At 36.6% G+C, this 26061-nt stretch overlaps 1 protein-coding gene across 1 annotated transcript in view; it reads left to right on the top strand.

Moving 5' to 3' along the window:
• The window catches only part of MLLT3 (MLLT3 super elongation complex subunit), a 119444-nt gene extending 94944 nt beyond the window's left edge, over positions 1 to 24500 (top strand). Inside the window, exons 7-12 of the mRNA XM_036403653.2 lie at positions 3821 to 3899; positions 7524 to 7656; positions 9191 to 9290; positions 12095 to 12166; positions 14026 to 14097; positions 20931 to 24500. Coding sequence (XP_036259546.1) covers positions 3821 to 3899; positions 7524 to 7656; positions 9191 to 9290; positions 12095 to 12166; positions 14026 to 14097; positions 20931 to 21062 — 588 coding nt within the window. The 3' untranslated portion in view covers positions 21063 to 24500. The remainder of the gene's footprint in view (positions 1 to 3820; positions 3900 to 7523; positions 7657 to 9190; positions 9291 to 12094; positions 12167 to 14025; positions 14098 to 20930) is intronic.
• Positions 24501 to 26061: the final 1561 nt, after the last annotated feature.

Raw genomic sequence — 26061 nt, 5'->3', positions numbered from 1 at the left:
TTACCCTTGCAGTGAAAAGCTGTTTGCTGATGTGCAGTGGGAACCTCTTGTGTGAGCTGCAGATAGGTTGAATTATTCTACTGAAAGCTGAGGTCACTGACGGGTCACTTAAGTGGCGGTAGATGTTGCAAGTACAGGAGTCCTGTAAGAGAAAAAGGCTTGTCCTGCAGGAGCATGTTCCTCCTCCCTGAAATTCTAAATTTGCACAAAGTGGAAGTGGAAGCAATGCTCAGCTGTATAAGTAGTTTCAAGTGTACAGACTTCTCAGTATGTATAGCACTGGGAAACATACATCTCTACATTGTCGTGCATAAAAAAAAAGAAATATGTAGACTGACTGATATGAAATGAGATCTTGCTACACCACTTCATGTTTACTTCAAGAAACAATTTGTAAGCTTCCTTAAAGAGTGGTTCAGGGAAAGGCTAGAAAAACCATTGTCACCCACATACAGATATCTTATATTTCTTAATGTAAGAATTAATACAGAGCTTGAAATGATGGAGGTTATTTTTAGAGTCACAGAATCATATCCTGAGTTGGAAGGGACCCACAAGGATCATCTAAGTCCAGCTACTGGCCCTGGACCAGACAGCCCCAAGAAGTTGTACAAATTGGGACAACCATAAAATATTACAGAAACAGCTCCATTATATCCTTTGCTATAAACAGGTGGGTTTGCCTGAAAGTTGTTTGCAGCTCAAGAGTGAGCTACTTGTAAAAGCAGACAAGAATTTGAAAATGGCAGAAGGCAGGTGATTTAGAAAAATCACTGGTAAAAAAGTCCTTTTTTACAGAAAACTTGGGCCAAGGAAAATTGCCTTTTTTCTGAACAGTTTCAAAGCACAGGATCCCTCAATCAGGCCTAATAAAGAAGTCACTGTCTACTGTGCATCACTGTGAGAGCACTAAAACAAAGCAGACTAAGAATGCAATATATCATATGGGGTCATTGCACTAATGAACAGTTCAGGCCCAAACTCTCATTAGCTTCTCTGTAGAAAGAGAAACCTGGTAAAACAGGAAAAGGTCATATGAGAGAAGCTCTTCCCTGATACTATCTTAAACTTTTATTGTTGAAAGATAGGCTTTAGTTAATTTCAGACCTATTAAAAAAGAAATATTTTGTGATTAGGAACCAGTGAATAAGAGCAGAAAGCCTAAGTGCATAAAGCCATAAATACCTTAGTCTATGGGTTAACAATCTGTAAAAGTGTCAAAAAGCATTGCTTAAGTGATAAAAGACACCCACTGTTAACTAGAAGCATGGGTGCTGTTGGCACCAGTCCATATTCATATATGGAAGGCATCTTTTTAGTTCCTTCTGAAAAGGCAAATCTTTTCTTTTGATAACATTCTTTCTTAGGTTAAAAGCAACTGTTTCCTCTATATGTGTTCTCACCCAGATTTCTCAGTCCAAAATGGTTTCATTTCCAATACTTAACAGTTTTAATATTTATGCTAATCTATATTCCTTGGAATAAATTTTCAGATTGGGATGTTTAAGGAAATGAAGTAAATAGTTTCCAAAGTTATTAGGAACCCTTTTAAAATAAGTCTAGATGATCAATGTGTTTCCTAAGATTTTGTGGTTTGAATTTTCAAAATGATCTTGCTAAAGCAGAGCAAAATTTTTACCAGGAAAATACACAACTTTGTATGTATCTATATTCATTTGTTCTTGTGATATTGACCCAATTAGTTAATACTGGGAGAAAATTTTGGTACAGAGCAACTTCACTGGTATTTTTATGCCTTATAATGAGAATGAGATTAGGCCTTTCTTCCTTTTTTCATTTCAAGCAAGCTAGTTAAAAAAGAAAGTAGTGAACTTGTAATAGTTAAATAGTTTCTGTGCCTATTTGATTTTTTTCTTTTTAGACTTGTAGCACTTGAAAGCCAAATATGACTGCCTTTTAGTATTTGCCTTTTTTTTTTTTTGAGGGAATGAATTTTAGGTAAGTTAAAGCTCATGCTGAAATTAATAAAGAAAAAATACAGTTAATGGAAATCTGCAGAAACCAGTTCTCAGCTAGTAATTTTGCTGCAAGAAGCAGAAATTGATGGATAAACCAGATGTTTAAGAGTAGCCTGCAGCTAGACAACTGAGCTTAGTTTGCTGATGTCTTTAAAGTTTGCATGGACACTTGTTCTTCATCACTGCAGTCTGTTTCATATTATCATGATTATTTTACAGCTAAAAATCTTGTAAGGTTTTTCAGAAATTTAGGAAGGAAATGTTTTTTTTTTTTTTTCAAAAATGCTTGATTTTTCAGAGCAGTGTCAAGTAATGCTGCAGTGTGTTTCAAAAAGGTTTGATGCTGTGTAGTGTGTAAGAATCTCTCCTGGTACTCTGAGTGGGTTGTGTTGTTTTTTGGGTTGGGTTTTGTTGCACAGGATTAATTCAGTTGTAAATAAGTGGCATACACCCACAGTCAGGTACAGAGTTTGTATTTTGACTATGTGTCTGTGAGAACTGGAGCTGATGTTGATTTAAGGAGAGCAGATGTTAATGGTGTTGTTCTCAAGTATTCTGTTGCCCAAATAGGCATCTCTCATCGTGAGAAAAGGCAACAAAAGGCAGTAAATCTGCCTGCTCTATTATGAAGGGCAACAATAGATTGATTTATGGGGAAAAAGCAACTCTTAGGCTTAGGTAGTGAAAACTGAGTTTTACAGACAGGATATTTCTGCTGTCATTTTTGAGAACAATTTTGTTCTGTCTTAATCATGAGGCCAGGAGAGTCAGAAAATGTTGGTTAGCCTGGATAACACAATATGATACACAGTTGTATAAAATTTAAAGTATAAGCAGGTTTAATTTTCAATAGTAGACCATTATTTTCTAATCTGATTTTCATTGTTCCTTCTGTATGGCCACTTCTTTTGTGTTCTCTGTTAGCATCCCCTTTGCCCACATACCAGATTCATACTTTGTCTCATGTACACAGATGAATGTGCAAGGATGTATCATTGAGCCTAAGAATCAGCCAGAAAGTATATAGAGACATGCAACCTGGCAGCAGGAAGCAAGACTCTTCAGTACTGAGGAGTAAAAGAGTACAGAATTTTTCTATGAAGTAATAGACTTCCTCATTAAACTAAAGGGAAATTTACACATTTTAAATAATAGTAGGAAAAAAATTGTGTAGAACTGTTTGTTAAATAATACACACTGATTTTAATAGCCCTGTTTAAAAATCCAGTTCTCTTTTGTAATTTGTAAATTCTAGATAATTTCTCTTTGTAACCAAGCATACCTTCTGATTCAATCACATTTACAGTCTACGGAGTTTTGATACATATGAAAAGGGTTAGGAGAATTTCAGTCATAGCATAAAAGTTTCATATGAATCCCTATATTAAGACTTATTTTCTAAGGGAGATAAAAGAAAACTGTCTGAGGTTTTCTGGCATTTAGTGTGGTCTGCTCAGGTCTTTTGTTTTTCAATTCCACAATGTCATTGCTAATTTGAAAAACATTGCATCTCCAGTATGACAGAGATGCCGTAGGTCCATTATAAACGCATTTAGGCTTTCATGTTGTATAATCTTTCAAACAAGGCTTTGGAAACTAGTTGTTAGACTTTAGCAAAGAACTAGACATGATGTAGTAGTGTGTGTGTATGGTGAGTGTAATAGTAATTTCCACAATGTTTGCCTCACTGACACCTGAAGTTAAGGTCTTTGAGTACTATTTGGCCCCACAGTTTCTTTTTCTTGACAGAATGTTTTAGGCAGTAACTAACCATAAGAGTTTTTCTAGGCAAAAGAATTTCTCTTAAAATGTTATTTATTTTCTTTTTTTTTTCTTTTAAGTCTGAACAGCCCAGTCCTGCCAGTTCCAGCTCCAGTTCCAGTTCCAGTTTTACACCATCTCAAAACAACAGACAACAAGGTATCAGTAAAAGAAAAGAAATTGAAATGAATGTGTGAAATGAATGGGCCAGTAAAAACAGAACTCATGGCATCTCATGACCTCTTTTCTTCTGTGTTTCACTGCCTGAACTGGCCACAGTTTTGATTTAGAGACTTTCCTGCAAGTTGTTTTCAGATGTGGATATAAGGGCAAAATAAAAGGAGAGAAAGAAACTGGGAATCTGAGAAAAGGGTGTGATTATTGGTTGTTTTGAAGGACTGAATACATGCCAGTCACTTAACAGAGGATAAACCCAATAGAGGTTGTCTTTCTGAGTTGTCCTTCTGCAGGGTTAGGTAGCATGGCACCTGGCTCCATCTGAAGCCCTGGAAAAGTGTGGTTTCCCATGGGCAGCCAACAGAAACCCACAGATGTATTTATTAAAACCCTTTCAAAGGCTCTGAGCATTCCATACTACTGGGAAGTTTTAAGAGCACACAATATTTACTTCAAATACATGGCAGGGAAGGATGATGGTTAGATTTAAAGTTAGAATTTTGGTTTTCTGGATAATACTTTCAGTTTACTTAAAACTCAATGAAGAATGCATTTTTCTTCCTGGACGCTTTGCCAAGGCACGTTTTCTGTAAATAAGTTGATATTCATTCTCCATGATCTATTAAACTACTTAGTTCCTGGTTGGCTTCCTTCCCCGGGTTATAAGATTGTACAACCGATACATTCTTAATGAGTTTTTGTTTTATTATTTGGATAAGGAGCATTAAAAAAGCAGTCTTTGACTTAACAAAATTGTTTGTTTTAGCCATTTATATTCCTCAATGGTAAACTTGATTTAGGGTTATGACAATACATTAGTGCCTCAGGCACACTGACTTTAAATAGATTTGTACATGATTATGTGATGCATATCTATCCTAGTGCCTTTCTGTAGGTGACTGGTACTGATATTCTGATGTTTTCTGGCAGTGTTATCCCATGTGAAAGAAGGCAAAAACTTGAAATGAATGGTGGTAATGACTGGCTTCAGGCAGTTAATATTTACCTAACAATAAACAGATACACTTCCTGCTGAACCCCTATTTTTGTTCTCACAAAAACATTAGTGGTGTGAACTGTCCATTACAAGCCAAAAGACTTAGATACCCACTTCTGCATCTGTTATCTTTGCTGGGAAAAAATTTAGTAGTTTCTTCTGAGCAGACTGGTCCCATCCATCTTTTCTGGATCATATACAAGAGGTATCACAGATTGTCTTTCAGTTCTTCTCTAGAATAGATGGGAGATTTGTCCTCTCGTGTCAACAGCTCTGAAGTGCAAATAGTCTATGCATCTTCTCTTTTTTGCAGCATTAAATAGTGGTTTCTGCTTCCTTCTGGGAGTTCCAGAAACCCCAATAAACTAAGCATGTTTATTGTCCAGGCCATGCATTTGTATATCAAAGGCATGGAGCACCAGGCATACCATGGCATGTTCACGATGTATGTTGTGCTCTGGTCAGAAGCCATGCTTTTCCCCTTACCTGGAAGTTACTTGCTAGGACTGTTGCTCTTTTTCGGTTGCATTTAGACTCCAGTGCTCACTCATGTGTCAAAAAACCACAGCATGAACTTTTTTCACCTCTTTTTGCATAAACAGTGGGCTAACTTGAGGTTCCTCAAGTTCTTCTGTCCTTGGGGCTTACTTTGATATTTATCTATTTCCTTACGAAGAAAACTTGCTCATGCGCAACTCCTAATTTTCAGTTTCTCCTTAACTATTCTGATATCTTAGGAGGCAACAACTTCACAAACCTTTAAAAAGGTGGTTATGGAATTTTAGAGTAAATGTGCAAGAAGCAGAAGCATGTGCTATCCATGCTAGGAAAAAAAAGACCTAAAAATTAATGCTTTGCTGATTGGTAGAAAAGTCTGCTGAAAAGCTAGGTAGCAGTGTGCTTTTCAGACTCCCAGACATGCTCCTACACTAAGTGAGAACTTGTTTGAATGACAAGTTGTTCAATGCTGATGGGGCTGTCAGTGATGGATGTATCTGAGGAGTCCAAGTTTCTCTTTATTACTGCTTCTGTAAAAGCCCTTTCCCTCCTTCAAGGGTCAGATGGTAAGTTATTCAGTCAGACTACAAGTTGTCATTTGCAACTGAGCATTGTCTTCCTGAGATTCAAACAGGGACAGAAAATGGAGCACAACTCTGCTGCTTCTACATATCAGCTGTGGGTGCCTGGACAAGATGTACTTCCATACTGTCACCTATAAAAATGTCTGGTCAACCAGGAACTTGCCCATGGTTTTCTTTCCTAGGGTGTGAAAACAGAGAAAAGGCTCATTTCTCTGAACTGTCCAAATTGTGTCAATTTACAGAAAGTTCTAGGGCAGCCTTAGTGATAAATCATTTCAAACAACAGCTTGGAAGTCACCTGCACAAAACTAGTCAAAATGCCTATGGCCTGAACTTTGCTATGTCTGGAACAGTCCATAAAACTGCCCTCCCCCATGAAGGGAGCACTGTCATACTCATTACCCTGTTGTGAGTATGACTGACAGATGTCTCCCTTCTCTGCTGGCAGTGACCAGGGAGGACAGTCCTTGACTCAGTTTTGCCATAGCAAATAAAGAGTTGAAAGCTTCATCTCTGGCTCAATGTGTTCATGTTAGTACTGTGTTTCTTGGGCTGAAGGAATTGCAACCATAATAGTAATTGCTGTTCTTACAGCCATCACTGGTGCTTTCAACTGCTGCTTCATGTCATAGACGGGCTATACGTCATAGATAAATGTTCTATGGCACCGGCACATTTTACTTTCTTCCCTCTTCTAATCTGCTTTTGCCCATTCTTATTTCAAGTAGCTGTAGTGTTACACTTCCCCGCTCTATTAAACATATTTTTCTTTCTGTAACTGTCTCTTAGAGTAAAAAGAGTGAAAATCAAAACCCAAACTGAGTTCAATGCAGTTTTGTGAGCAAGTTAAGCTTCGTACCTTCTTGCTAATACAGGAAAAATGATAACATGGTGTTGGATGGTATTGATGCACTTCATACTTATCAACATGGGTGAAGTAGTTACTCCACTTGAAATTGACCCTGAAATAATGGGAACAGCTGAAGGTAATATACATAGAAACCAAGAAGACAAAATTGTACAGTACAATTTAGTCAGAGTGATTTGTTAGAACCAACCTCTCATACATGGATTAACCTAACAAATGTACCAATACTGATCAATATGTCCTTGTAGATCTTTACTCACATATAATGAAAAAGCAGAAAATACTAAACCCCAGCAATACAAAAGAAGCATGCTTTTAGTAAGCATATATTTCATGTCAATTTCTCCTGTTGTGACAGTATTTTACTTACTTCAGCTATGGTCCAGGGTGCAAATTGTTCTGACACTTGAACATGTGAGTTACTTCATTGTCAAGAGTAAGTCTGTTGAAGCTGACAGAGTTGCTCATGTGAGTAAAGATTCATGAATATATGGACAGGTCCCTGCAGTATAATCCCCCAGTGCATTACTAGGTTTGTTTAATTTTTAAGACTCTCGTCTGTCAACACTATGTGGGGAAGATGGTTTTTAAAGCTGGGTAAATTGCCCAAAATACTGGGAAGTAAACTTCGTTGATTTTTATTGTCTCTGTTGTTTTAGGTCCATTGAGGACTATAATGAAAGATCTGCATTCAGATGATAATGAAGATGAATCAGATGAAGCAGATGACAAGGACAATGACTCTGAGTTGGAACAACCTGTAAATATACGAGGAGGAGGCAGGAGTCGAAGGTGAGTGTCTCATGATTGAAAGTGGCCTGCTGACCAAGACGTGTAGTGCTTGTTAGTAACAAAGTAAGGTCCGATGTTCTCAGAGTGCTGAGTAGCAAATGGGCAGAAAAATCACTCTTTCTAAAGCATCTGCACAAAAAAGGGCCCTTTTTAAACACTAACACACCTAGCCATTCCTGATACAAACTCTTCCTGTACTATCAATACGGTTATGATGATCCTCATTTGCTTGACTTTACTCAATTTCATGCGATTGTGACTTGAGACGAGGAGTTATAATTACTCCCTGGTCTAAATTAGAGAAAATTGTCCTTCAACTGTTGAATAAGCTATTCCATACATAGTCACAAGACCTCTTTGCTTACCAGTTTTACATTAAGCTGTTAAATTGAATCCAAATCAATGAAATTTGAATTTCAAGTAAATTCTGTGCTGAATAGAGTAGATAATGCATAAAAATGCATCAGAGGGTAAAGCAAGCATCTGTCAAAAACCTTTTTTAATTTTTTATTTTTTAAAAGAAGCTTCTGCATCCTTGCTGCAACCTTCAGAAGCATCCCAAAACTCATCTGGTGTTCAGGCAGCTTGAAGCTCCATCCAAATTGTGTTCAAAGTTATGGAAGAAACTGAAACTGCGTCTCTCAAACATTCTACATATTAGGTTCTTTATGTAATTCAGAGGATTTTCCTGTTAGAGCACAGCACCTGAGTGGCAGTGTCAGCTACTGCTCGAATGGGAAGATAACAGGAAAACTTTAATGAATGCAGCTGCTTCCCTGGTGTATTTTAGCAGCTGGAATCAAGGAGAAAAAGACCAAGATGACTAGCTGTTTGAGAACTTGTTGTCAGTGATTGTGTAAAGGATTGTTTCAAGCTCAGCTTGTCTCCTTGTGTGGAGATTTTGTTTCAGTTTTTTGATGGAACTTTAAGGCTGTTGTTTTTTTTCTACTTCATTTTGTCCCAATTAACTAATGGGTTTTTTTCCCAACAAAAAATATTCTCTGTTGTTCATAAGTGAATGAAAGGTGAAACTGACTAGGAGCTGGGCTTTTTTTGTGACCTCTTCTGAGATGCTAAGTTTTTTAATTTTAATCAGGAAAAGCTGTGTTAACTTTTGACAATAAACAAGGAACTTTTCAGTAAAACATGTATTCAGGTGGGATGTACAGCTGTTTGGAAAGCTTTTAGGAGAGCAGAAAAGAATCCCTAAAGGCCACTTTCCTTCTCTGACATAGCTGTGAACTGAGATAGGGAGAAGCAGTTGAATTTTGTAGGTGTTTAACCATTTCTGTAAACTTAGCTGCTGTTAACTCAGCCAAGTGCAGACAGGCAGCCTTCTTCTTTGTGCTACAAAGAGTTTTTTCCAGAGTGCAGCCCTGCTCAGATGCCTCTCTTCCATGTGACCTTGATGAACAATAGCCTGCTTAGCAAGGGATTGGTAATTGTAAGTCCCTACCTCAAAGTCCAAGGTTGGCTCACCCCATTTGACAGCCCTTTGTCTGCAGATGTAATGCTGTGGCTCTTTTTTCTGCAGGGTTAGTCTGAGTGATGGCAGCGACAGTGATAGCAGCTCAGCTTCCTCACCACTGCGTCATGATCCAGCACCATCTGTACTGAAAACCAGCAACAGCCAGGTAAAAAATGCAGTTCGGATTTGTATAAGCAGCAGACAGAGTTAGCATCAGTCTCAAGAATTTATTGATGCATCTCTTCTCCTTTTTCCCACCAGTGTTCATCTAGAAAGATACAGTATTTTTTTTTATTGCAGTAGAAGACACAATAGTTTTTACTTTGCATCAGAGTACTTGTTCTAGATTTTTAAGAGCTAACGTTATTTCTCAGGTAGCAACATAGGGTAGTTTAGTTTTTCAAAGAAAATAAAGTAAATTACCTAGAGTTGCAAAATACTCCAGGGACAAATGAGAATTAGCTTTTGGATAGTAAGTACCTCTCCCATAGTAAGTATAAAATTAAGTATAAAAACTCACATTATTTACAAAATAAAATACACCATTTTTCAGTTATTTTAAGGAGACATGATTCATTCCCAGCATCAATTGCATCATATGTAAAGCTGTTAGGACACATACTGGCTACTTACAGTTGTGATATATTTAAAATGTGTCTATATGCACACAAGTTTGTGGTTTAGAGGGTGAGCTTAATAGGTGGGTCTTTTATATATCTGTTTTCAATAATTGCTTCAATTATCTGGCAGATATTATTTATTTGTCTTTATTTTTCTATTAAGATTTCCAGCACAAGCTATAGTACAAACTCCAAATATTAGCTAAGTTCAAATACATTGTGGGGGAAAAAAACCACAAACTAGGAAGTACTTTGTGCACAGAGAGACGGTAATTTCATGTCCAGAAAATATTCATATTTTCTACCACTGTAGGCTCTTCTAAGTTGTCTATATAAAAGTTACAAGTTTTATTTAAGAGATAGACTTGAAGTCAAAAAGCTGTCTGTAGGGGTGAAGAATGTTGCATTTACTAACCACATAAGCACAAGAAAAATAAAAAATCTGTCTTGTTGGCTTGTTGTTTAACGAAGACTGATTTCTAAAGAGCCAATGCAATTGTTAAGTAATTGTAAGTCTCAATATCAGCAGCCCACTCAGTCACATCTTTTGTGTTCCTTTGCCCGTTGGTGATGTAGTAGAAGGTCTATCTCCACATTTAGAAACTCCAAACAATAGCTGTGTGTCTACTAAAAAAAAAAACAAAGCTTCACATACCTTCTTCCATTTCTTTAAGTGAGCTAAATTTTATAATCAGGCTGCAAATTGGAAATTTAGGGAACCATTGTGAGAATTCAAATTGTGTGGACTGTAGCTACATTTGAAATCTCCTCTTGGTACCTTAGTGCTGCTTGCCAGGATGATCTTTTACTGATGAAATCAGGTTTGTGTTAACCAAGTTCCTTTATAGAACTGAAGAGCTAAGACAGAGTTTGTATTTGTATTAGCTTCCTCAGACATGATTAGTGCTGTATCTCATCTGTAAAGTGCTTAAGATGTTAAATTTAAGCTGCATATCAAGAGCATTGCAAAGAAACTGCTTTTTTAAATACACTGTGTTCTTGACAAAGTTCTATTTGAAACCAAGAATTTTCTTCCTGTGAAAATTATAAATGTGTCTAAAAGGTACTGAATCCATGATTGAAGTCCTGGTTTTTTGTAGGGTTGGGTGGGTTTTTTTTCAAGAAAAAACCCTAGAGGGTGTTGAACAGAATTACTACAATTATTCTTCAAAAATGTATGTTTTGAATCTGAACATTCATCACTCTTGGCTAATTAAATCAAGTAAGGTTAACTCAGATCTACAGTCACTTTCTCTAGGTAGGAAAATAGCTGTCTGCCAGCTATGTTTTTAAGATGCTGGCCAGCCTGGGGAAGACATATGCAATTTAATCATTTGTACCAAGGGAAGGAGAAACGAGAGAGTACTTGGGGGAAAACGTCAGTAAGGCTTCTAGAGGACTTGTTCTTACACGCTTTATTTCCTTGTTTTAATTACTGAGTTTTATCCTGTGTTGTGGCTGTTGGGTATGGTTTTTGGGGTTAATCATGCTGGTGATGTTAGTCTCACTTAAAATGAAATGTGAATCATAATCTCCCATTATCTGTGATTACTTAGTTTTCTTTGATGTTTTTCAGAAGAACTGGTTATATTCTAGGTTAGGAATGATATGGTGATATTTCTTTTAACTTCAAAAAAGTGTGTCTGTTGAAAAAATGTAAAGAACAATCAACAGTTCATTTTCCCCCAAATATTTCTGCCTTTAGTTCTAAAAGTTTCAAATCAAGCATGGTGTCCTGCTGCTTGTTGATGTACTCTTCTTGAATCTATTTCAGTATCAGATGAAGCAATCTTGGCTTGTATGAGTGATAATAAATGGGTGTGAGAGGCATTTAAGGAAGGGTACCATATAAGTGCAAAAGTAATTACTGCCCATCACTTCATTTTTCAGTTATAACTCATACAGTCAAACAGTCAAGGACTGTTTGAAAACCTCTGCTGTCAAAGAAAAGAGATAGTATTGAGGGGGGAAAAAAGGAAGAGGAAAAGTACAGTGATAATGTTTCATTTCAAAGACACTGGGGACACCCTCAGCATTATTTTGTGTCTGCCAAATCACCTCTTATCCTCCCAGCATGTCAAAGATAGGGGGGGAAAAAGTGTTGAGAAGGCTTTAAGTGATGTAAAATTCCTACTTTTAAGGATTAAAAATATCATTATCACCTCATTCCAGTATGTTGGCTTTTTCTGCTGTAAGTTACCATTTTTTCTGAAAAGTATGAGTAAGTTCTATGGATTAAAGAATGAAAAGCTCAGTTTTGAGTTTGTTTTTTATTAACAGCAGAATTTTTCCACATAGAGTTATATCCAGTGATGCATTTAATTTTTACAGAATTTTCTTTATTTTCCAGATTTTAGAAGTGAAAAGTCCAATAAAGCAAAACAAAACAGATAAACAAATGAAGAATGGGGATTGTGATAAGGTAAATAACAATGAGGGAGCAATAAAGTCCTACAGAATATGATACTACTATAGCAATAAATACTATATTACTGTAGCAATAAACTACTCCAGAATATGTGCTTACCAAATACCAACCTTTGTTACAGAATGAAAATCTTAATACATGTTTGCTTTGAATTCCTTTAGATGCAAATCTTTTTCTGTTTTCTTTCTATAATTCTTGTATCTTCTCTCATATTTTGAATTTTTTTCCTTCTTTTCAATCAGGTGATTTGGCAAATTTCACCAGTTGGGACTCTTCCATCTATTTATTTTATCTACTGTCCACCATAAGTTTGTGCTGTGCTTCACAGAGGAATGAGATGTAGATGAAAATTCACAGATGTATTCCTAGCCCGCAAATGAATCAGGGGAAAAAAGAAAATCTATTTTCCAGAATCCTTTCTGAAGGCTGTGCATTAGGAAGTGGCAGTGTGATTAAGCATGTTAACTAAAGTGACATGAAGCAACTGTAACAGTTTAACACTGAGATAGTTTGATTTACATCTGTCTAATGGTTGTCGGCAAGAGCTCTCAATCCTTCCGTGAGCGAACATAGCACAATTGCCCACTATGGACAAGTTTCTCTGAACGCTTGTATTTTACTGGTATTAGTGTCAATTTTGTGATGATAATTTAAGGCAAAAGATGGAAGTTGCAGCATCTAGATTTTTAGTGTCTAGATTTTTATCTGCAATACCTAGATTTTTAGTGCTCTGATATTTTGGTTTGCATTTTGGTTGCTTAGGTTGAGTGCCATATCTCATTCTGCTTACAAGCAAAAAAAAAAAAAAAGTTTTTAATGGCTCAGTAGCCATTTCTGAAGGAGAAAGTTGATAATAAGGTGGAGAGGTGAGACATGTTTAACATCCCAGGGAAGAAGCGCTAGAACTTACCTTTGGATTTATCTTGCTTAGTCTTTCTTTCCCCGTTGACACAGAAGAAATAATTACGTACCTCTAGAGAAAATGATTGATTTGATTTTGAGTCTTTGGGTTTGGTTCTTATGTAGAAAGATGGAATATGTTTTCTAAAGATGCTGTTTTGGCATCCCCAGTCTTATGATGCTTTCTGGCACAGTTGAGATACAGAGATTATCAGCAAATAATGACCACCTATGAAGATTTCTGTCAGTGTGAATTATCTTAAAAAAACACAAAAAATTATATTTCTGTTGTATTAAGCTAGAGAATGCCAGACTATTAATAAAAAATACACTTCAAAGAAGAGTTTAGTCTTATCTCAAGTCCTGTGTGCCGTACTGTAAGAAGGATTTAAAGCTATTAGAGAGCATTCAAAGGAGGTCTGCAAACATAGGGAAAGGCCTAGAGGGGAAGGAGCCTCTGAGGTCACTTGGTCTGTCCAGCCTGGAGAATAGGAGACTGCAGGGGGAGAACTCATTGTCTGAGGGAAGACCTCCTGAGAGGAAGAGGAGGGGCAACACTGATCTCTTCTCCATGGTGACCAGTGACATGACCCAAGGCAATAGCCTGAAGCTGAGTCAGGAGAGGCTGGATATTAGAAAAAGGTTCTTCACCCAGAGGGTGGCCAGTCCCCAGAATGGGCTCCCCAGCAAAATGGTCACAGCACTAGCCTGACAGAGTTCAAGAAGCTCAGAGAATGGACAATGCTCTCAGGCACATGCTGTGACCCTTGGCGCTGTCCTGTGCAGAGCCAAGAGCTGGACTCAGTGATCCCTCTGGGTCTCTTCCAGCTCAAGATATTGATTCCAAGATTTAAAATGAGATTTCTATACTGGTTTTGAAGACATCTGAAGTTTATGAATACATTGCTATGACTTAATTAACAAGTTGTTTATGGGGGGGATTTTTTTTCTAGGCATATCTTGATGAACTAGTAGAGCTCCACAGAAGATTAATGACATTGAGAGAGAGACATGTACTGCAGCAGGTGAGAAGCATTATCATGCACTATCACAGTGCACTCATTGAAATTCTTAAGTCACATCTATTTCTATTTTGTTTCATTTAAAACTCTGCAATCACTTTTAGGTTATTGGTTAAAAACTCTGCTATCAATTTTCGTAGCCTTCAAGCCTGTAAAGTCCATAGAAGTCCTTTACCTCTTACACTGCAGTTTTGGGTATTTAATATTAAGTGTGTAACTGTGTTGTCTCTCTAAATGACAAATTTAAAAAAAAAAATGCCTGAGATATATTTTTCGCCAGTTTGTTGTTATGTTTCTTAACATGCTGTATCAATAATTGTGAAAGCAGGATGGGAGAATGGACATAGCTGTGCACTGTCATTTGATAAAAATCTTGTTGCTTCTTTCCTTAAAATGACCAGCCTTGTCTCAGAAGCAATTGAAGTGGGTTTTTTCCCATGGGAAGCAGAAAATATAAAATTCAATGGAAAGCCCACTTTGAAGAAAAACATAATATATTCCCTGAATCTTCTGAAGTCTTAGAATGCGTAAAATATGAAAGTGTCCAAACCAAAAAGGCTGCAAATTTATTGAAAGGTTATGCAATGGTAAGAGCAAAGAAAGTATTCTTGGCTTTCGGTGGTATTGTCAGGTACTGGATTGGATTGAAAATTGTGAAGATTAAACAGTAAGCATGGTCAACAATGTAGATGCAATTTTAGCACAGATGGTTTTATTATGTTTTAGAGATGTTGTAAAGAGGAAAATTTTTGCCACTTCTAAAAGATTGCAACCACTTGTTAAATTTTTCTACCAAGCATGTTAACAATATTTTGGAAACTCCAGCATTAACTGCTTTGTTATTTCAGGCTCCATATTGTGAGTAAAGATGAGAAAACTATTGAGAGGTCATTGAAAAGGAAAATCTTGGTTAAGGACATTCTTAATTAAAGATGAATTTTGGTAGCTTTGTCAGATTTCATCTTATAACACACAGTGATGCATGTTGGTTACCCTTCATATTTAAAGTACTGTTGCCTCCCAAGTTTCGTTTTTCTACAAAGGGAACCAAAGCATGCTTTCAGAATGGTAGCCGAGCCAAATTTTTATCTACATAGAGAAATAATTTTGAAGGAGGCTAAGATACAGGAATTGCAACACCCTATCCACTTCACATTTTTCATTGATTCTCAAAGAGTTCACATTAAAACTGAATCTGGAAAAAAAAAAAAATCTGTAAAAAATCCCACCTTGTCTTTGCTTCCTGAGCACTCATTTCCCCAGTTATCCAACGCATAGCTTCCAAATGGTATTGCTTCTGATTCACATCAGTGGCCAGTACTGCTGTTACCAGTGCAGAACTGAGCCACTGTCCCAGCCTGGACAGTCAGGACATGAACTCAGCTTTCACTGGGGCTGTTTGGACAGCCTTCAGACCATAGGGCTTACGTGGCTTATTGTGGAATTTTGGAAAAGAAAATCAACTTCAAAACATTTTGTACAGAGCAAATACACAAACAAGCAGGAAACCTTCTCTTTTTTTTCCCATGATGATGGTCTAGAGCTTTTGAAATCCTGACAGGATAAGCCTGGAGTAGCCAGATCTGACTCCACAACTTAGCCTGATCTTAGAAGGGGCTGGGACTAGCAAAATACTTTCCTATTGGAATTATTAGGCCATCCTAAGAAATACTTTCCAAGTAAGTAAAGTCCTTCAAGTCGAACACCTCATTGTCTTTCTCACTGGCAGCATTTATTTGGTGATGAATTATTTGTCTTTATTTGAAAAATAATGGGTTTGTCCCCTAAATTGTGTTCATTCTAATATTAGAGTACTGTTATAGTAAGCTTTGTGGGAGCTTACTAATACAAGGAAAAAGTCATGTGAAGAGAAACATAACTGAGCTGAAAATTTTAGAGTATCCTAGTCTGAGTAAATGAAAAAGAGCAGTATACTCTTGTGCGTTTTAAACTAAACTTTTTTTTCCCCTCTTGAGACAATTTGTCAAACCAGAGAAAGCATTTATTCATGAACTTTGCCTCACAACTTGCATTAGGAGTGAGGCATTTAATGCTGTAAACCATGATTACTTATACATTATTATTTACATTATGAAAGTTTGGTTGATGTAGAACTGGTGTTGCCTTCCTGGGGGAAATTGTTCTTGCAGATTGTTTCCCGTGTTTCAGAGCGTTTGCAGGCTGTTGGTACGGCCCCAGTGAAAGCTGGATTTATGGCTAGGCTGTGCAGGCTGGGACAGGGATTCAGCTCTTCTGGGAACACCATGATGCTGGCTACAGAAGTCTACCAGGAGTCAGTGGAAGAGCCAAATTACTTACCTATTAGGCTGTCTGCACTAGTGGATGGTCTATGGTGCTGTAAAACAAAACACAGCTTAGTTTTAAAGCCTTTAATCCTTTAACATTCTGCAACTCATTAATTCATATGATTTTATCCATTTATAGAAATATCTTCCCAACACTGAATGGATAACTTGCAGAGAATCAGTGCTTCTCTACATTAAAAATAATCTTCCATCCCATCTTAAATGTCCTTACTGCTTTGCAGCTATGTAGTTAATGTAAAATACTTCCAGTGTGCACAGAAATTCAAAAGATGCAGAGCTGAGAAATTCTCTAGGAATTAATATGAAACTTCTATACTAAGAAATACATAGAGATTGTAGGAAGTACAGAAGTACAAAGGTGAGAACATCAAGGTGTAAAACTGCGTAATGGGATTGTGGTTACTGCATGAGAAGAGGGATCAAATGCAAAAATATGCAACAGAAAACTCTAGACAGCTGCAAGAGTTTTAGAAGTGTTGGTGTTGAAGTGGAATGGTGATGGAGTCATGTGTTGGCGGCTGAATGGCGGCTGTCATCTTATTAGTTTATGTTAGGGCAGGTAAGTCTCTTGCACAGAGACTTTCAAAGACTTGCAAAAGAACAGTGAAGGCATTGATATAGTGTAAAAGCATGGGCTTTTTAAACTTACACTGAGGGACATGAAAAGGATTTTCTTTTTTAAATTTTTTTCCAATCTCAGTTGTTACCAAGTCCATAGGCATGACAGCAAATAGGAATGCAGCCAAATTGAGAAATGAGAAAAATGTATCTTTGTGAATGTGGCTCTTTCCCAATAGAGGCATTCTCTTTGAGACACTTTGTTAAAGGAAGCTGAGAAAGAGAGAAGACAGGAGAGATGTGATACTACACTGCAAGTGCCCAGATACATAATGAAATAATTCTGATGTTAGGTGCTGCTTACAAACATACAAGAATTGCCTGAGAGGGAAAAGATATGTGAAGAACATTTGACCAAGAAATCAGTCCTGTGAGCAGGTTTTATAGGAATATTGGGCTGTGGCAAGACAGATGTTGGTCAGAAATCATGTTTACAAAGAAGTTCCTCTACCACATCTTTCACTGTAAGGAAAGAGGTTTGAATTCACAGTGATGAGGCCTTTCTCTTTTTTCTCTTTTTTCTCTTTTTTCTCTTTTTTCTCTTTTTTCTCTTTTTTCTCTTTTTTCTCTTTTTTCTCTTTTTTTTTCTCTTTTTTCTCTTTTTTCTCTCTTTCTCTCTTTTTCTTTTTTTTTCTGAAATCAGATATTAATGCAGCATATCCAATATATTCAAATGAATTTGGCTGGCTAAAGCAGTGTTTGTAACTCTGCATTTTCAGTGAAGAAAATGTTAGCACGACCCCATGAAAGGCAGCAACATTTCTGGTAACTTTTTGTCTTGTTTTGTGACATCAGAAGTCATATCTTCAGCTGGTTAAAAATCCAAAAGCCAGTGCATTAGGCAGCACAGGCTTAAGGAAGAAATTGGAGTTTGTAGCATGGCTGAAAACTAGGTTGCTCATGTTCTGAAGGTGCTTAACTTCAGATGGCAACTATCTTCTTAGAATTTTCTGCCAGGGGCAGCTTGGAGGTCTGGAAACTATCACATGGCCTAAAACCCTCCATAAATTGAAAAATGACTGTCATTAGTTGCACTTTGGCTTCCTTATACAAACACACTCATTTGCTTGTTTAAAGGCTGATAAATAGTTACACTATGATGGATAATGATGAAACTGAGCTGGAGAGACATTATGTAAACAGAGACATAATTTACTGCAGAAAAGCAAAGCTTATACAGCAGAACAAATGGGATATTTTTGTTCTTTGCAGCCTGAGCTTTTGGAATAAAACATTTTAATGCCGTGTTTTTAATGTTACAACTGTCAGATTTCCTAGCAGCTAATCTCAACCTTTTATTCTTTTGAAGAATTTCTGAATAGCACAAGGATGCATATGCTAATACTGTAAGTCATGAATTCCTCATTGACTGGCACACAGGCAGGTGTTTTTCATTGGGCTGTCTGGGTTTATCTTGATTCATTTTTGTACATCCATTAAAGCCTTTGGGGTTCATTTCAGTCATTTGCCAGGTGCCCGGACATAGCGACTGTATCTCTTGGGGGCTGGATATTTAAAATGTTTATGTTTCCCTTGACCTAGAGCTTAAAAGCCAAAAGCAGAACTTGATCAATAGAAGTCCTTATCCATTTCTTAAAATATGCAGCACTGTTTAAAAATACATGTGTTAACACTTTCACATAATCTTTGTTTCTAAAATCAAGTATATTGCAGTGAGGTTTATTAGGGGTAGTATTCTTCCACAGTAACACAAGGAAGCGATAGACAGAGTTGTTAAATGTAGCTGTATTTTCTTGGCCACTGCTTCTGTAAACTTCTTGTGCAGCCATTTATTTGCCTCAGTGGATATCAGTGGATATTCAGATAGCAAGCCCAAGAATAGATTCCAGACTTTACAAAAGGAGGCTGGATTGACTACTTACCTTTGCTTCTCTCTTAGACGAGGCTCAAGAGAGTGGCAAAAATGAGAACAATAATACGTATCAAAGTTTGCTTCTGGTATCAATCAGTTTTTTCACGCTGCATTATTTTTTTTCCTCATGTCAATTGCAGAACAACAGTAGGGGATAGAAAAGTGTTGCAAGAATCTGTGAATCAACAAGTGGACAAATGAAGTTAGTAATTTTAGATTAAAAATTCCTATATGGAAAAGAAGTTGAAAGCAAGAGGTACAAGAGGTGTGCTAATAAAAGCGAGATTTTTTTCCAGGTGCTTTCAGAATTATGGGCAGCTGTAAACCAAATTAAGCAGATTTTATTTTTATATTTTCCCATCTTTGAAAATAAAGGGTGATTGAAAAGGGAGATTTTTATTGTAACAAGCATTCCCCTTTTATTATTTTATCTTGTATCCATTCTATTTTATCTGTTCTTGCTTGTGTCATTCCATGCCTGACAATACACATTTCATATTTCATTTATCGTTTACATAGTCTTTAATTCTGTGGTCTGAGAAGAAAAAATATCTGTTTATGTAATGACATGGAGGGTGGAAATCTACAAAATACTTAGTTTAAATTAATTGTTCTTTGTGAAGTTGGTTATTGCTAACAGATTTGTCTTTTTAAGGTACATTCTGTAACCCATGTGTGCATACATCTCTATCTCCTCCAGCTGTGGAAAAGGAATTGCAGTCAGAGTAATAAAGCTCAAAACAATCAAGGAGTATCTCGCAGTAGTGTTTCAGTGGAGGTGTATGTGGAAGCCCCAGAACTAAATGTGTTTCAAATTGGAGGTTGCAGACAGGATTTGGAGTGTAGCCTGAGTGCTGCACGAGGGGTGGTTGGAAGGACTGAGAAGAGCAGTGTTGTTATTTGAGTCCATGAGCTACCCAGAGGCCACTGCAGGGTGGAGTGCTTTTCTGTGTGCCCTTGGCATGTCTGTCTCTTGGAATGAAACCACACATAAGAGATTTATAGCAGCCATGTGTTGGCACTTTGTTAGCCCTCTCTGACAAATAATGCTTTGGCTTTTTCAAGATGCTCAGTGTGGTTTTTTTTGAGGTAGGTATGCATCCTGGAACTTGAAATATCTGAAGTTATTTTTATAGCAATTGTGTTGAGTATGACCACTCTTCAAAAATAAAGACTACAGTTTAATGACTAAAAATGTTACAACTGCAGAAATGCACAAGTTAGGTGTCTACTGTTGATTTCATGGAAATGTAGGATGGTTAAGTTTGGAAAGAATCTGTGGAGGTCACAAGGACATGTAGAGCCAATTGCCTGGGACTATGTCAAATGACTGAAACCTAAGTGATGTTATGACCTTGCTGGGAGTCCTTTCATGGTTTATTTGGCAAAAAAAAAAGATTTAACTGTGTTACTCAAAAAGTGATTACTACTATGTGAACTAACAGCTCATGTAAGATCTCTTGGTTTTTTGTTTTTTTTTTTTTTTTTTTTTTTTTTTGTTTGTTTGTTTTTTTTTATAGGGACTGGACTCTCTAAGGATTTATTTCTTTTCCTCGTTTGCTGAAAGGTTTATGTAATTTATTTCCTAATGTAACCTGCTTAGCAGCTATGCACATAATAAATATTCCAGAGATCTACCTGGGGTTTTTAATTATTTGTTTGAGCTTAAGGGTATACTGTTGCCCCTTCCTCCCCTATTTTTTAAACTGAATTAGAAAATAAGCAGATTTTCTTTGAACATTTGAAAAATATGTTGTCAATGCTAATGTTTGCAGCAACAGCAGATGGGTATGCTGACATTATGGTTGATGATGATCTTAAAAATAAACCAAGATACTATAATCTGAACAATAATGCATGTCAGAAAGGAAGTGAATGATAAGGATAATGGTTAAATCTGCAAGTATTGGGGCAATTTGGCTCATGTTAGGCCTTTCATATGGTACTTGTTTATACAAACAGCAGGCGTGTAAAACTGCTGGAATTTCCAAAAAATTGCATCTTTTCTTTTCTTTCAGATAGTAAATCTTATAGAAGAAACTGGACACTTTCATATCACAAATACAACCTTTGACTTTGATCTTTGTTCACTGGACAAAACCACAGTCCGTAAACTACAGAGTTATCTGGAAACATCTGGAACCTCCTGAGGATTCAGCATATGGCTGTGTCAAAAACTGTTCTTTAAATGATGTATGCAGAATGATGTGACCAAAATGGAGGGGGAAAAAACCAAAAACCTCTTCAGCTTTTTTTTTTTCCTTAAAGCCAGTCTCTTGATAAGGGAGAGCAAAAGTGACCAGACTCAGAGGACCACTCTTCTCAAGAAGAAAATGCTCTGGAAGAGTTTGCCTGGGTAGCCTTGAAAAACAAACACAGAAAAACAAACAAAAATACTTGTTCTTAATGAATGTGTATGATATCATGTATCTCTCTCTGTGGTGTTCAAGTCCACAAGATGAATGCATGTTCAACACACTGCCTTACTACATAACTGATCTATTTATTATTGCATACATGTATCTTAAAGTCAATGAGTCACTGAGTGACACTACCAGATATTGCAAGTAGTGGGGTCCCTTGTGTGCTATTTTGATGCAGTACTTTCACAAGCCTAGTAACCTTATTCACATTGAAATGCCACTTCTTGCTATCTTTCTTTAGTCAATTAAAACACTACAGTCTTGATTCCACCTCTGCAGTTCTGGGAAACAAGATACAAACGTGGTGACCAAGCAGTGGTCCTGTATTTCATTTCCTGTCTACCACAGTAGGGTGGACTGCAAGTCCTTGATTCTATCCACTTACTGATATTGACTGGTTAAAAAGTGCACCAAATAGGTTCATATGACTTGCTGTCTAGCCTCAGTGAATAAATCAATAAGACTTTTAACAAAAAATGCTATGTATACTGTCCTGAATCTGGCAACTCTTGCAGTCTACATTTTTGTGTCCATTTAAATGTTGCAAAATTAAATATATATTAGAGTGAAGGTGTTCTGCAGGAGCTCATGATAAAAGAAAAAATACTGGTCCTGTCTTTAAAGAAAATGTTGTAGAAAATTCTTAATTTGGAGCTATTTATTACTTTGAGTTTCAACACTCTTCTGCTGTGTGTGACTCACTTCTACCATAAAACTTTTTGCATAACATTTTTATTCGTTCATATAGTAAGTGATCTGCTTAGTTTGTTTTGGGGATTTTTTTCTGATTTAGTTGGTTTTTTTACAACTGCTAAATTAAAACCTTTTGTTTGAAAAGAAGAAAAAATGTCGTTATACACTTAAATGAATACATGAAATAAAATACATGTATGATATCATCTGTATGTGTGTTTATATATACACGTGTACCACACCTGTGTATATGTGTATACATACACACATACATGCACATATGCTTTTTAAACTTTGCAGATTTTGGTATCTGTTGATAACCTTATTGTGTTTCCAGAAGAATTTCTTGTCTATAAATATGAGTATTCTTTCATACCATCCATTATTTCTTGAAATCAGGATCCTTGTTTATGCATGATCAAATGAGAGGATGTATACTCAGTTTCACATCAATGCTTCATGCTCTCATATTGCTGATGGTTTCTTGATGAAATCATTGCCTTTATATGAAAAATTCAAATTCTTAAAGGACAAGAGAAAATAATAATTTTAAAATTACTTCTGGATGCAAAGGTTTATTCAGGTTTACCAGACTGATAAATGTATCTTGTTGCTAGACTGGCCAGTATGTCATGTGTATGCTTATTATGCCACATGTAGTCTCTATGTGTAGAGCTAAACAGTACTATCTTTATGACTTACTGTTTAATGTGCACAGTTTGTGCAGCACTGAAAAACTATTGGGGTTATTTCTTATTCAGATGGTAAATCTTAATACTGTTTCTTTAAGTCCAAAGAAAATTTTACACTTTACTCTTTTTGAAAGGGCACGATACATATTGGGTTGGGGGGCTTTTTTCTTATTTAAAATGTTGTTTGATCATACTCCGCAGGAAGTCCTCCTTAGGCTTCTGAAGAATAAGTGTACTTTTTCAGTAATGTTATGACTCTTATTGATGATTGGCATGAAGCATACTTGAAGCGTTTTGTTGTTCTTTTAAGTCCATGTCTTAATGTGCAATTGGGGAGGGGATGGAGGACTGGGAGTGTAATGTTAACTTTACTATTGACAAAAGGCAGGTGACGATGGGGAAGGGAAAAGGGGTGCATGTAAAGGGGATAAACTTCAATTTTTATTGATTGTTTTATATAAAAATGTTTGGTAATCTAAAAGCAACTTTAAAAACCTTTGGTCTACAAATGTGTGTTCAACTTTCCTGTCTTCTAGGTATACCAGATGTATATGGAAATTTGTCCACTTGGACTTTTCTAAGTCTTGTAGTAAAGACTCATTGAGTTTCAGAAGGGGATACTTCTAGTACAACTATTGCACTGTTTTTTTAGAAATGGTGAAATGAATCATTTTACCCTTAAAATACCAGATAAGCTTTATTGTACACTGAGAACAGGGGTGGAGGAAAGGAAAAACTAGATAAATAGGCATAAAAGAGAGATAACATCAATTACAGTATCAAATCAGTGCTGAATTTCATGCAAACTGTGGATGATCCTTAAACTCTTAAATTTTCTAATTCAGTGAGAGAGAGAAAATAGACTGTTGGTGTCAATGTGTGCGTTGACTTGTTCACAAAACTCTGATAGAATTAGAGTGACTAAGTTTTGATCTAAATTTTAAAGTTAGCTATTTTCATCTAATTTTGTATATGGAAACAAAATAAAACTATGTTCACCTAATATCAGACATTCATGTTTCTCTTAAAGGAAAAACAAGAAGATACCCTTCCAAGTCTTTAATGTCTATGAGCATTGATCTTTGGGATGGGTTAAAGTGTTTTGGCAACAAATGTTTTGAAGTCTTACTTAGCATAAAGCTGTTTAAAACAGTTATATAAGAGAATTTGGACCAGACAGAGTTTAGCAGTAAGTTCCAATATCTAGAGTAATTCTCAGCATGAGTCACTGTTACTAGAGCAGTAGTTGTATCCAGTAGCAAAGACAGTTTTCTCACTAGAAACTTTCCTCCTCAGAAAGTGGATGTCCAATTTGGTAGACAACTTAAAAAAAAAAATTATTTAATTTTTTTTACAAATTGTGATCAGCTGAGAGGCTTTATAAAACTTCCAGTATCATCTAAATTTGAAGGCCGTCTTAGTCCATGCTAAAGAAAAAGAGCTAGAAAGGAGGAAGGGGCCTCCTTTCCTCCTCTCATACACTAAAGTGAAGAGAGTCTTCCAAGGTAAAACTAAATCTGTGCTCAGTCTTCAGCCTTTGGACTGTAAGAAATGGTTGATCATTTCTCTCTCTCTTCATTGGTTTGGTGTTTTTAGAAAAGTCTATGCTCTCAATTTCAGAAACAAAATGCACACAGTACAGCACATTTGGAGAGCCCAGTATATTTCTATTAAAATTTCTTTTTGTCTCTGGGAAGGAAATTACAAGTTCTTGGGTTTTGCCTGGCCCATTGTTCTTCTTTCCCATTCTCACAGTGAAATAAAGTACTTTCACAATCTAGTTTGAGTCCTTGGTCCTTACTGGGTATAATCTTCCTTTTCTAGGAGCTGTACCAGTGCTTTGGGGTCTCTTGAATGACCCATTTGTTCCAAGACCTGTCACTTAGTTTGCAAAATTGATGGGGAAACTGTAGAATTGTCTGAAGTGAAAATTGCCTCATTCATTAGGTTTTGTTGTATGCATTATCTTACTCCAGACACTGCACTGATGGTAGATTTTTGATTTGTTCGGATACACCATATCTCATCTTTTACCACTTGCAGATTGATGACAAACTATCATTTAGTAAACTCCTGTTTCAGTCTACAGAGTCTGTTTTGTGTTTGCTCATTGGCCTGTGGTTTACAGAAATTAGGCATCACGATGAAAATTTTGTCAGGTTTTCACCCACAGCAGGAGCTAGGAGGAGCTACAGAAATAAGCAGCAAAATAAGAGATGTTCCAAAGTTTAACAAGTGTGAGGCATGTGTTTTTATGAGCCCCAATAGTTTTCTTAATTGTCAAGCAGTATACAGTAGAATGCAGTGTACACCAGGAGGCTACTCTATACACTGTACGGAGTCTTACTGCTGGGCATAAAAGCCTTCCTAACAGATGACAGGGACTAAAACACATATATCTGCAGTGCTTTTGTGCATGCTTGGAAGTTAATCAGTGTATTAATGCTGCTAAACCAATGATATTTACAAGGCTGGGTCTGTGTCTGGACAGATAAATTAACATCAAAGCACACTCACTCGAAGAGCCTTGCATTTGATTGAGCAGCAAGAAATGCTACTGTGACTAGAGAGGAAAGAGAAGTATAACTACAGTGAGAACAAAGCCCTGGGGTGTGGGATGGAGTGGGGAGAAAGAAAAAAAAGGTGTAAAGAAGAGATGCAATAGTACAACTGCCTTGGTTCGTTACTGTAAAATCTGCAGTCGTTGATGAGTAGAGACAGAGATGGAGATTGCAGCAACATAAAAAAATTTAGGTGTTTTATTGTTTGGGATGCTAATGTCTGTTTCACATTTGTTTCAGTATTCTATCTGACTTACATTCTATGTTTTACCTCAGCCAGGCTGAGATAAAACATAGAATTGATTGTACTGCAAAGTGGTAGTCTTGCATTTTTCATTTACTTTAATATTGCCAGTCTTGAAATTTGGGTGAAGTCAAATGTAAGCCTGTGAATGCAGCAGATGTATTTTCATTATTATTCAGTATAATTCTGACTGGAAGTAACCATTTCCTGAATCTTCCATCAAATGGATTATGTATTTTCATATGTTCCTTTAGAGAGCTGATGCTATAAAACTGCAATTTCTGTAAGTAGACATCACCCATCTCATCACAGCAAAGAATAAATTATTAACTTTTATCATTGCTCACAGAGAGTCAGAATGCAACATCTGAATCCTGTTTAGGAAAGAGTGGGTTTGTGAAAGTGTCAGATACAGCTTTTTAACAAGACCTAGAAATAAAGCCTATCTCTTTTCAGGAGGAGAAGGACAAGAAATATTTGCTTAAAATATTTCTACTCTGATAATGCTGGGGTTTTCCTGCAATTACATTCCTCTT

Source organism: Molothrus ater, chromosome Z (genome assembly GCF_012460135.2).
Source record: "Molothrus ater isolate BHLD 08-10-18 breed brown headed cowbird chromosome Z, BPBGC_Mater_1.1, whole genome shotgun sequence".
NCBI classification, from domain to species: Eukaryota; Metazoa; Chordata; class Aves; order Passeriformes; family Icteridae; genus Molothrus; species Molothrus ater.
This window is presented reverse-complemented; position numbering and strand designations above follow the sequence as displayed.